At 39.5% G+C, this 13,411-nt stretch overlaps 1 protein-coding gene across 2 annotated transcripts in view; it reads left to right on the plus strand.

Annotated features, from left to right (window-relative positions):
* Positions 1-9,549, plus strand: part of LIN9 (lin-9 DREAM MuvB core complex component) — a 66,902-nt gene extending 57,353 nt beyond the window's left edge. For both annotated transcript variants that reach the window (XM_055147047.1, XM_055147048.1), the window contains 4 exons: positions 2,403-2,528; positions 7,221-7,400; positions 7,547-7,644; positions 8,100-9,549. In XM_055147047.1, coding sequence (XP_055003022.1) covers positions 2,403-2,528; positions 7,221-7,400; positions 7,547-7,644; positions 8,100-8,205 — 510 coding nt within the window. In that variant the 3' untranslated portion in view covers positions 8,206-9,549. The remainder of the gene's footprint in view (positions 1-2,402; positions 2,529-7,220; positions 7,401-7,546; positions 7,645-8,099) is intronic.
* The last annotated feature ends 3,862 nt before the right edge of the window (positions 9,550-13,411 follow it).

Genomic DNA, 13,411 nt, shown 5'->3' on the forward strand with positions numbered 1-13,411 from the left:
ACAGACTTCATGTCAAATATCATCTCCTATTGACTGAAAATGGCTTCACAGAGTTTGAAAGTAAGGGAGAGTTTAAGTGACTGAACTTGAGTTGAAGTGCTCTAGCTCAATACCAATATTGTTCTTGAGTACAGGAGGAAGAAATAATAGCATTAGTCACCTCAGTCATGGAGTGGTAAAACACAAACGTGAATAAGCAGCTGACAAGTTAACTAAATGAGAGAAAAGCAGTCTTCTTTAAATTACGGAACTTTTTCTGTGACTGAATTGCCTCATTCAAATCCATTCTTCTATGGAATTACAAACTGTAAACCAAAGATTTCAAGGAATTTTGGTTCAAGATCATACTGCCGTGTATGTTACTAGAACATACAGATACTAAAACAGGCATAATTCCAATTTAACTCATTATTAAGTATGATATGAAATTAGTATTGTCAGATACACAAGTCTGATAGATCTTTGATAAAGATCGAAAACAAATTAGTCAGGGGCCAGAGTGATTTTACAGGAGGTGAAGCACTTGCCCTTTTTTTTTTTTTAATTTTTTTATTTTATAAGATGGTTCACAATATTTGATTACAGTTAATATTCAAATACCAATCCCACCACCATTATACCTTCCCACCACCAAATTTGGGATGTTTCCATCCCACGCCCCAATTCCTGTCCCAAAGCACAACCAAAATAATATATTTTGTATTGTCTGTTATGGAAAACCACTGAAAATGCTACAAAAAAGTATCCATCGATGAGACAGTGTGAAGATTGTTCTATTTTGGCAGAAGCCATTAAGACAGTCTTTAGAATATCACTAACATGTTATTAAAGGTTGAGTGATGTGAGCTTTCATACATATATCTGAAACTATGTATATATGCATATATATATATGTATATATATATGTATATATATATATATATTTCCCTCTATGACTTGTTGCCTACTTTTTGAACCCCATCAAATGTGGTGTGGTACTTATGGAGGATGGGTAGGGAGTGTCTTATGATGTGTCCAGGAATATATTCACTTGTATGTGAGGTTCGGCCCTAGCATGTGGGGAACAGACTTGAGTGTGGCAGCATTTGGGTTCTAGAGGTTTTCAGCTGTCAGGGCTGGGTCCCTTGGGGCGGGGAGGGCCCTCACCTGCCTCCCTCTGGGCGCCCCGAGTGAAACAGCCTAGAGCAGAGTCCGGTGGCATTGCTATGGCAGATGTCATGTTGCTCCCTTCTGGGAGAAAAAGTCAGAAGCATTTGTCTTTACGCAGCAGACCCTGCCTCTAGCAAGCCACACCCAGAGGTGCTCAGGGCTTACTCCTGGCTCTGCACTCAGGGATCACTCCCGGCAGTGCTCACGGACCATATGGGTTGCCAGGAATTGAACTTGGGTTGATGAAGTCTCATAACCTCTGTACTCTCTCTACCCCCCTTTTTTTGTTTATGTTTTAGGGCCACATAAAAACATATTTTAAAATATATTAAAAATATATTAATATTTTGTATTTGTGGGTCTTATTACTTCACAAAAACAGGCTTAGGAGGGGGAAATAATATAGGAAGCACCAATGGTAAATTAAAAAGTAGGACGTCCTGGATATGATTCCAGGCTTGTTTAGAACTTTCCCCTTCCCTGATCTACCTGTGATATTCTCTCCTCTCCTCTCTCACTGCATCCCCTGATGCAGAGAAATTCTGGCCTATGCAGACTGGCTTTAGGTCCCGCATCAGGTTACTGCCTCTGGTACATGGGCCTTGGATTCCCCAAATGTAAAATGGGGATAAATAACACCCTTCTCTTGGGATCATTGTGAGGATTTTGTAAGATCCTATTTAGTACTTATTGTAGTGTCTGGCACCTTGTTCAGTTTCCGTCAGTATATGTGAGCCACTTTCATTTTCTTCTTCATCATTAACTTAGCAATATATTATTAATAGTGTGAGAGGCTATTAAGTAAAGCATAAGTGCAATGCATCTAAATATGTACATGATTCCTGGTCTTCACAGCGTCAGTAGAGGGAAGGGAAGTGGGGAAAAGGTGTTGTAAAATCTGACATCAGAGACGGCTCCATGACTAAGGTGTCTGCTTTGCAAGTTGAGACCATGAGTGTGATCTCTGGTGCTGCTACATGTACCAACTAGAATCCTGGCAGCTTTCTGAGACCCCCCTGGAACCAAGCCAGGTGTGTATGAACTTAGCTAGTAATGGGTGTGGCCCTTAGCTAGCTCCACAACTGAAAGATGTACAAGCACTGTAGCCAGGAGAGCAATCGCTGAGGATCAGTATAATCAGAAAGTGAACACCACGGCCAAACATGTCAACCACAATGTAGCACAGAAAAGGAAAAGTATATAGTTTAAATCAATAAATAACCCTTATCAAAATCTGTTTTTCCCCCTTTCAGAAATCATATTCTATGCCCATTGGCATTGAATTTCAGCGAAGATATGCAACAATTGTTCTAGAGCTGGAACAGCTGAACAAAGACCTAAACAAAGTTTTACATAAAGTTCAACAGTACTGCTATGAGGTAGGTAATTTGTGTGAATATCCCCTGAAGGGGCTCTGCTCTCCACTTTATATTTGAGACTTCGTACTGTTCTTCACATTTTAAGAAATCGCTAGTCAGCCAGTAACTTGAAAATGTTTTCCAGAATCGTATATATATATGTATATATATATATGTAATCTTTATATCTTACCATGTCAGTATCATCCAATAGTGCTTTATACAAAGTAAGCTATCAATTTTGCTGTGTTTTGAGAGAGAGAGAGAGAGAGAGAGAGAGAGAGAGAGAGAGAGAGTGAGTGTGTGTGTGTGTGTGTGTGTGTGTGTGTGTGTGTGTGTGTGTGTGTGTGTGTGTGTGTGTGTGTGTGTGTGTGTGTGTGTGTGTGTGTACAAGGTTATTTGGTTTGGGGGCCCACCCAGCACTACCCAGAGGCTGTTCACATTTGATTCTCGGGAGTCGCTGCTGATGGTGCTGGGAGTGCATAGGCGGTGCTGGGAGCAAACCTGGACCTCCTGCATGCATCACATACATTGAGCATCTCCCCAGCCATTTTTGTTGGAGGGTAGCTACACTTGGCAGTGCTCAGGGGCAAATACCAGCCCAGAGTACTGCTGGAGATCAAACCCAGTCCCCTCCATGTGCAAAGCCCATGTTCCAATCTGCTGAGCACTCTTTCCAACATGGTCTTCCTTTTTGTTTGCTTGAGTTCCAGGCATTTCAGCTCTCCAGACAAATTTAGACAACTTTTTAAAACTAATTACTTCTATCTTGAATCTTGCCTAGGGATTGAGCCCAGGTCTTATGTATGCAAGGCATGTCCTTTACTGCTGAGCTACATTGTCCACAAAAAAATAATTACTGTTAATTTTACTACCCCAAAACTAGATTTTAGCTTATTTTGCTTTTACTCTTATTTTAATGTTTTTTACATGTTTTTTCTAATAGGTTATGATTATGCTATGTATACCATTTTGTTTTCACTTGCTTTCAACTTAGAGCTTACAACTACAGAATTTTGTTGTTTTTGTTTTGTTTGAGGTCACACGGTGGTCAAGAACCATTCCTGGTGGTTCTCAGGGCACTATATGCTGGGCATCGAACCTAGGATGGCCATGTCCTACCTGCTATACTATCTCTCCAGCCTCAGAGCTATGGAATTTTGAACTACACATAGATCAGTTACATGTGAATCACATTATTGTGCACATATAATTATACCCTTAAAGGTGGTTCAGGATTTCCACCTGAATTTGTGTTTCTTAGGCCAGAGATGGCTCTATCTCTCCAGCCCCAAGCAATTTTTTATGATACTAGAGTTAAGTCCCAAAGATCTGTCATAGGTAATACTATTAATCTGGTGGAGGGTTGGGGGCATGGGAGGGTGGTAAGGGGGTGATTGGGTTTTTGGAACACATCCGGTGGTGTTCAGGGACTATTCCTGGCAGAGCTCAAGGAGCTATAAGTGGTGCCATGGTTCAAACTGGCGTCAGCTGCCTGTAGACAAGCACCCCTTTGGCCCCTTTCCTTTTTTTTTTTTTTTTTTTTTTGCTTTTTGGGTCACACCCGATGATGCACAGGGGTCACTCCTGGTTCTGCACTCAGGAATTATCCCTGGCGGTGCTCAGGGGACCATATGGGATGCTGGGAATCAAACCCGGGTCGGCCGCGTGCAAGGCAAATGCCCTACCCACTGTGCTATTACTCCAGCCCCTTTGCCCCTTACCTTTTAATTGAACCAAAGAAGATTAACTATAGTTACCTGTAATAAGTTTTTGTCTATTTTGCTCAGTGCTCTAGCCATTCATGATTATGATGATGATGATGATGATGATGCTCTAGCCATTCATTATTACTTATTTTTATTTTCCCAGTAGTTGTCACTTGCCTGCATAGGCAAATATATGTTGTCCTAGCAAAAAGATTCCTCACCTTAGGCAACAAATTGCCGTGTGGGGCTGGAGTGATAGCATAGCGGGTAGGGCATTTGCCTTGCACGCGGCCGACCCGGGTTCAAATCCCAGCATCCCATATGGTCCCCTGAGTACCGCCAGGGGTGATTCCTGAGTGCATGAGCCAGGAGTGACCCCTGTGCATTGCTGGGTGTGACCCAAAAAGCAAAAAAAATTAAAAAATAAATTGCCGTGAGATGAACAGATCAGACAGTTCAAAATAATACATAAAAACTGGTGCTAAAGTTAATTTCTCTTTTTGTGTAATTTAATTATGCACAGGCCATTTGTTATAGGTTCATTTCCTAATGAAGAAAAATAACATCATTTTCACAAACTTCTTAGAAAAGTACAAAATTAAATATTTCAGTCAGAACATATCAGAGAGATTATGACTCAACAATTTCCTCTCAAGTAGATACCAAAAATATGAACATGTATTTATTAAAAGACATATACTAGGAGGCTGAAAGGTAGTATAGTACTTGCCTTGCATTCAGCCGCCCCGGGTTCAATCCCAGACACCTCTAGGGTCCCCCTTGCCCCATCAGAAGTGTGGCCCCTGCTAAAAAAATACTAAAAAATACACATATTAGAATTCTCATAACATCAGTGTTTATTTTTTATTTTTTTGATTTTTGGGTCACACCCAGTGATACACAGGGGTTACTCCTGGTTCTGTACTCAAGAATTACTCCTGGCAGTGCTCGGTGGATCATATAGGATTCTGAGAATTGAACCCAGATCGGCTATGCCCTACCTGCTGTGCTATTGCTCCAACCCCAATGTCACTGTTTACTAGAGCCCCAAGTTAGAAATTACCCAAATAATCATCAGTGCTAGAATGCATAAATACATCAGTAAACTACTATATAATTATACAATAAAATACTACTTAGCAGTGTGAATGAATAAATGCAACTATATGTAACACCATATATGAACTCACAGATTTACTGTTTAACTAATAAATCCAGATCGAGGAAGTTAGAGAAATAGTACAATGTTAAGACACTTGCTTACATGTAGCCAACCCCTGATTTCATTCCTGGAACCACCTGTGACTTCCTCTAGCATCTCCAGGAGTGGTCTCGGAGCACATATCTAGGAGTGCCCAGCACACCACTAGGTTTTCCCAGACACTGCACCCCATCCTCTTTCTTCCCCCTCTCATACCCCCCCCCAACACACACACAAAATTTCAGGGCTAGGGAATAAGTAAACTCAACTATATGCAACAACATGCATGAACTCAGGTCGTTAGGGATATATACCTTACATATGCAGGAACTGAGTTTGAACCCCAACAGTACGTGGTGCTTCGCCTACCCCATCCCCTAGACACCAGCAGGTATTAGCCCTGGAGACCCTCCAAGCACCCTTTATTGTGACACTGAGCATTCACTGGGCAGGTTGCTGATTAGATGTGGGAATGGCCACTAGCCCGCTGAGCAATAAAAATATAGATACAGAAGATACTTTAATACCTCATCATACACACACACACACACACACACACACACACACATATCTCCCTTGGCTGGAGGTGCTTGTTATGTTTTTGGGCATATTTGAGTTGTGAATTATAAATATTACATTCATTAGCTCACATATTTTATGATTTGTATACTTTTCCCATCAGAATTTTTTTGGGAGTGTTGGGGGCGAGCTAGAGCTATCGTTCAATGGGCAGATGTTTTACATGTAGAAGGCTCAGGTCTGGTTAACAGTATCCCATAAACACAACCTGGAGTAGCCTCTGAGCACCACCAGATGTGGCCAAAAAAGAAAGAAAGGAAAAAAAACATACATGTCCATATTGCTCGAGTGGGCACCAGTAACGTCTCCATTATGAGACTTGTTGTTACTGTTTTTTGGCCTATCGAATACGCCACAGGTAGCTTGCCAGGCTCTGCCTTGCAGACGGGATACTCTTGGTAGATTACCAGGCTCTCCTAGAGGGATGGAGAAATCGAACCCGGATCAGCTGCATGCAAGGGAAACGCCCTACCTGTTGTGCTATCGCTCCAGGAAAAAATATATGGAAATGTATTCGGGGGCAGAAGTACCTTTTTTGTAGGACATTACTGGAACAGTTGGTGACATATGAACAAGGGGCATTAGAAAATTATGTAATACACATGTTCAAATGTCTTAATTATGACAAATATAGTGTGGTTATATTTTTTTTTTTTAATTCTCACTTGGGGCTGAAGTGATAGTACATTAGGTAGAGTTGCTTGCCTTGCATGTGACCAGCCCAGGTTCAATCCCCGGCATCCCATATGGTCACCCGAGCACCACCAGGAGTAATTCTTGGGCACAAAACCAGGAGCAACCCCTGAGCACTGCCAGGTGTGTCCCAAAAACAAAATAAAACAAAAGGTATTTGTATTTGGGAAACAAGTAGGATTACTTAGGAATTAAAAAAAGCACAGTATTTGCAACTTATTCTTTGGTAGTTAAGGGGGAAAAGTTATATAGACACAGAGATCAAATGTGAAGTCAGAGTAAGCTAGAATGACTGGAAAAAAAGAGTGTTTTGCTCTATTTGTTCCTAGACGTTTGGAATTAGGTTAAAATTAAAAGGTACCATAAATACAGAACAAATAAGAAAGGAAAAAAACCTGTTAAATGAGGAAAAACTTCTAGGATAAGAGTTCCATTTTCATTATAAATGCTAGTTTAGTGAAAAATCAAAATCTTGTACACACAGATTCTCATGGCTTTATGAATATGCACATCTGTTTCATTCTTATTCAGCTTGCTCCAGACCAGGGCCTCCAGCCCGCAGACCAACCAACAGATATGAGACGAAGATGTGAGGAAGAAGCACAGGAAATTGTTCGGCATGCAAATTCCTCAACGGGACAGCCCTGTGTTGAAAATGAAAACCTTACAGACTTAATCTCCAGGCTTACAGCTATTTTATTACAGATTAAGGTACATTTCACAGAAAGTACTCTCTTAATTTTGACACCTAAATAAACTATGCTACTTTGCTAGAAAAGTATAATCTGTAGATTATAGAAGGAATTTTTGTCTGTATTTGAACTGATTCATTTAAGTTTTGTACTATTTTCCTCTAGTGTCTAGCAGAAGGAGGAGACCTGAATTCCTTTGAATTCAAATCACTTACAGATTCATTAAATGATATCAAGAATACAATAGATGCTTCTAATATCAGGTAATTTATTAGATGTACCTTAATCGCTTTTATACTAAACTTGTAGTGATTTCCATTATAGATTTTAAGAGTTATGCATATGAAGTTAGCTCATGATTTTATCCTTTAAATTGTAAGAAAGCTTTTTAGTTATTTTCAGAATAGGCATTTTATATCTTTTTTTTTTCAATAAAGGAATAAGACATCTAATATGGAGGTTTTGATTTAACATGGCGGTTCAACTTAGAAGTTTGCCCAAAGAGAGATTCGTCCTCTTTGTCAGCTCTTTCACTTCTTTATAACAGAATTTCTCAATTAGTACTAAAGGAGATTATGGCTAATACAATAGGGAGAGTTAGTTCATGCCTGAGGTCATTTTCTTAGCTATTTCCTAACTAAAATTCAGTTCTTTTTTTAAAACAAAAACAAATATTTTTAATTTGTGAATTAGTTAACCATTTTTATTCTTTCTTTAGTTGTTTTCAGAATAATGTAGAAATCCATGTTGCACATATTCAGAGCGGCCTGAGCCAGATGGGAAACTTACACGCCTTTGCAGCAAATAATACCAACAGAGACTGAATAGAAGATATAATTATTCGACTGCAGAGGACATTGTTTTTGAGAAGTTCCTTTCCTTTATATAGGCTTCCAACACCAAATAACCTAACTTCTGGAAAACAAGGGAAATTTAAATCTTCAAATAAGGCATTTTAATATACTGTACTGCTTCTTAAACCAGCATTGCTGACCAGCATTATATTTATTTTTCTTTTATTATTCAGCTGTAGTAGCATTGCTTATGTCACATGTTTTTTAGCAAGTATTTTAAAACTGAAAATGTCTGAATGTAATAGGTTTTCATGGAAGACTGTGTTGACCATTTATCTATGTGCATGAATCCAACACTTGCAGATAACTACTGAAATTGAGAATATGAAGAAACATGGTTTTTTTGTGGTTTCTATGCTCAACACTGTGGAAATATCTAGAAAATTACAACTCCAGATTCTTTAGTTGATCACCATCTCAGTCTTCAAAAGATAACATCCTGAGATACAGGAAGTCCTAGTTTTAAGGAAGCCACTGGAATATAGATGGGAAATATGGACTTAACAAGTATATGTGTTATATACTTGCAGTGTGACATGGTTTTATAGATCATTTTATAATAATATTTTAATTTATCATAATTTATAAAAAAAAGTTTGTTGTTTGTCTGTTGAAAGAAAATGAAGGAGCAGAAAAAAAAACATTACTGCAAAATGCTTAATTTCAGCATATGAATTTGGCATGTCTTCCCATCAATTCAGGGTGAAAGTACTATTGTTGAGATTTATCTTTAAAGACTGGTAACACACTATTTTCGTATTTTTTTGTTTATTTGCACAACTTTCGAACCAGGTTACTGGTTCAAATCCAACAATTTATAAAGTTAAAAACATTTTATAAGGAAACATATAATGAGTGCTATGAAATGCAGAAAAGGTTTGTATTTGATTGTGGGTTTTTCATTTGTTTTGGTTTTGGGTTTTTTGTAAGAAAACCCTGCCTAAAATGTTAATCTTGTAAAAATGTGTATTTGGAATTTTGTTTTAAAATAGATATTATAAAGTTAAATATAATAAATTGTTTTCAGATTTGGAGTTAAAGATATAGCTATAGAAGTGGCTTTGATTCTTTCAGATGTCTCATAAAATGAGACTTTTTATATGTTAATGTATAATAAAACTGAAACAAGATTATTTTCCATTTGAAATTTTTGTATAGCTTAAAAATGCTTCCATATTCTTTGTTGGTAATGTGCTACTGCAATACTTTAGTGCAGAGTTTATATTTAGCTAAACTGTTATGTTAATTAAGAAATGCATAAATCTTTTATTCTTAATATTTGTAATTCTAAATAAATTGATCTATGAAAATTTATATCCTCTGGTTTTTATTAAGTTGCAACTTAAGTGTTCTTTCTATTAAATTTTTAAGAAATAGAAATTTCTATTAGATTATACTTATTCTAATAGATATGTATATATATATAAATTTTTGTGTATGTGTGTATATATATTTGCATTTGTACATATATTACTGCTCACGATCTCTCCTGGTGGTGCCAAAAAATTGAACTGGGGTCAGTTGTATGCAGGGCAAATGCCTTAATACTGTCTGGCCTCCTAAATATTTGTTGTGTTATAGGGCACACCTGGCAATGCTCAGGGGTTACTCCTGGCTCTGCACTCAGAAATTACTCCTGACAGTACACAAGGGACCATATGGGATGCTGCAAATCAAACCCAGGTCAGACACATGCAGCACCAGTGCCCTACCACTGTACTATTGCTCCGGCCCAAATATATTGTATTTGAAGAGGAAATGTTTGCCATTTAGTCATTTGGGATCAATTGTATATTAATTTGAATAATGCTGCCTCTGCTTAACAGATTATTAGAGCTCTAAGAAAACTGCCAAATTGAACAATACTTTGTTTTGTAGATTCGGTTCTAAATTAGTCCCCAAAATCAGATTCATTTGTTACTACTGAGACTCTACCAAAAAAGATTTGACTACTAGTTTTTCTTGCTTGAAAGTCATGCACTTTTCCCCATCTTCAGTCTCATCACTCTCTCAGCCCCACTGCCATCATACCCTCCTGGAATCATTGTAATCATTTCCTAGTATCCAATCAGCCCCCTCGAATGTAGCCATCATTGAGTAAGTCCCCATCTAAAGTCTTGTCGTCTTGAGGACAAGTTCAGAACTTTTACGAGATCTAGGGCTGGAGTGATAGTACAGCAGATAAGGAGCTTGCCTCATATGCAGCTGACAGGGTTCAGTCCCCAACACAACATACAGACCCTGAGCCCTGACAGGAGTGATACCTGAGCACAGAGCCAAGGGTAAGCCCTGAACACTGCCAGGTGTGGCCCAAAAAACAACTTTTACAAATCTACAAAGCCGTGCATTCATGGTCTGACCTGGCTTAGAAATCTCTCTATCCTGTTCCTCACTCTCCAGGGCCTTTTGCACATGCAGCTCCCTCCCATTCCCTCTTCTTTGTTTTCTTTTCTCTACCTGGTAACTCCTGACTAACACATCTGACTTTCATCACTGACTTTCACCCCCTTCCTCTAGCCTCCCCACCCGCCCCATTACCCTTGGCTCTGCACACAGGAATTACTCCTGGCAGTGCTCAGGGGACCATATAGGATGCCAAGGATTGAGCTCAGATCAGCTGTGTGCAAGGCAAAAAACACTGTACTATCTCTCCAGCTCTCAACATCACTTCCTCAGGAAGCTTTCCTTTCCCGTATCACTCTGTTCCCCAGCCATGTACATGTACTGATGTACCTCTCCTTCCAGCATTTAACATAGTCACAATTATAAATTTTTTACAAATTTCTCTGTGTGCATACTAGTCTTTTCATTCAATGAGAAGGAACTGGGTTTTGTTTACTTTTTTTTCCCTGGCCCTGATACAGTGTCTGTTAATGGGCACCAAGTATAAGTAACAGTGCCACTTGAAGTAAGAATATTCTCTTGCTTTATAAAACATGAGACAGTATTCCCTTGAATGAAGAAATTCTGCACTGGGGTTACCTTTAAGCCATCACATTTCCGTTAGTTCTGACTAAACAGACCAGCCCAGTATAGGTAGCAAGAATGATCATGGATAAATGGATGGGTTGAGTGAGTCCTAGTTTTGAGTCTTCCCATCAACTATTAGTATGATCGTGAACCACTATGTAAGTTTTTTGATCTTTGTAATAGTACTAGTCACTACCCTATGTGGCAAGTGTGAGTATTAAATAGGAAATGACTGATCCAGGTTCAATCCCTGGCACCCAGTATAGTCCCCAAGCTCACCCAAGCACAGAACCAGGAGTAAGTCCTGATTGCTGCCAGGTGTGGCCCCAAAACAAAAGTAATTATAAAACGCCTGTAAGCCATTTAGCATTTTGGGTCTTTCAAGAGTTAGATAAAGACAAAGACAACTGTTCTTAGAAGAACCCATAATTTTTTTTAATGTGACAAGATATACATATATATATATATATATATATATATATATATATATATATATGCAGCGGTTGGGCATTTGCCTTTCACGCAGCCGACCTGAGTTCGATTCTTCCGCCCCTCTCGGAGAGCCCGGCTAGCTACCGAGAGTATGGAGCCCACGCACGCGGCAGAGCCTGGCAAGCTACCCGTGCGTATTGGATATTCCAAAAAACAGTAACAATAAGTCTCTCAATGAGAGATGTTACTGGTGCCTGCTTGAACAAATCGATGAGCAACAGGATGACAGTGACAGTATAAATATAGATATAGATATAGATATATAGATATTCCCTGGGGAATATCTACAGTAGTGGTTTGCTATTCCCAAGTGATGGCTTGCACATGGCATCCCATACGGTCCCCAGGAGAACCTCCAGGAAGGATTTCCTGAGTACAGAGCCAGAAGTGGCCCCTGTCATCACTGCCTCAGCATGCTGCCAACCTGCTGCCACTAAAATAAAGTGCTGACTACTTGGATGGCACCTCTATAAAAACTAGAATGACTGAATATAATCTCTATAGCTCAGACTCCTAGAAACCAGTAAGACATGAATCTAGGCCCCAGCCATAACTTCATAATTCTTTTCCAAAGCATAGTTTACAAAGAAATCTTACCTCATACCCAATTTCATCTAGCCCTCTGGAGTCTGAAAACCCTCATGATATCAAAACAATAATTTGTCTCAGGCTAACTTTGAGACAGCAGTTAACATATTGTGTTTGTTTTTGTTTGGGGATCATACCTGGTGGTGCTCAGGGTTTACTCCTGGCTTTATGCTCAGGGAACACTCCTAGGAGAACTCAGGGGACCAAACGGGTACCAGGAATCAAACTTGGTTGGGCTGAGTGCAAGACAAGTGCCTTACCCACTATATCTCTGGCCCAGTAGTTTACATATTAATTTATAAATTGGTGAAGAAATTTTTATATAAAACTTTGAAACACAAACTTTTAACCAAGTTAAAAATCTCAGTAGTTGGGTCAGAGTGATAGTACAGCAGGTAGGGTGCTTGCCTTACACGTGGCTGACCCTGGTTCGATTCCCAGAATCCCACGGGTCCCCACAGCACCACCAGGAGAAATTTCTGAATGCAGAGCCAGGTGTACCCCCTGAGCACTGCCAGATGTGCCTCCGCCACCCAACCTGTGCACCCACAAAAAAAAAGTCAGCAATGTCCTAATGACAGTTGACCACAAACTCTTTTCAGAAACATTTTGAAATGTTTTTTCATGGACATAAATATTAAGCCACCAAGCAGTAACACTGCTTAGTTGCACTGTGCTAAATGCGATACTTCTTATCAGAGGGGAGGGCGGCTTTGGGGTCACACCTAGCAGTGCTAGGGGCTACTCCTGGCTCTGTGCTCAGAAGTCACTCCTGGCTGCACTCAGGAACATGCCAGGGATCAAACCAGGCTCAACTGCAAGCAAGCACCTTAACCCTTGTACCAGCTCTCCACCCAACACATTTTAATATTACTACAATGAAACATTTGTGGAAATGTTTAATAATCCACTGAGCTGCACAGCAGTATAATAAAAGTGCTAAGGGTGAGTTGGAGTGATTGAAGTAACAAGTATAAAAAGAGAACGGGGAGGGGGAGGTATCTCAAATGTTTTGAAGGAGAGGTATTTGATTCCAAAATCGAAAGGAGAGGCAGTCCAGAGTTGTGGCTCAATGCCAGAGTGCACGTGTTCATGCAATAGGCCTGGATTTGATCTCTTGCACCAT

The sequence above is a fragment of the Sorex araneus genome, chromosome 9 (assembly GCF_027595985.1).
Source record: "Sorex araneus isolate mSorAra2 chromosome 9, mSorAra2.pri, whole genome shotgun sequence".
Classification (NCBI taxonomy): Eukaryota; Metazoa; Chordata; class Mammalia; order Eulipotyphla; family Soricidae; genus Sorex; species Sorex araneus.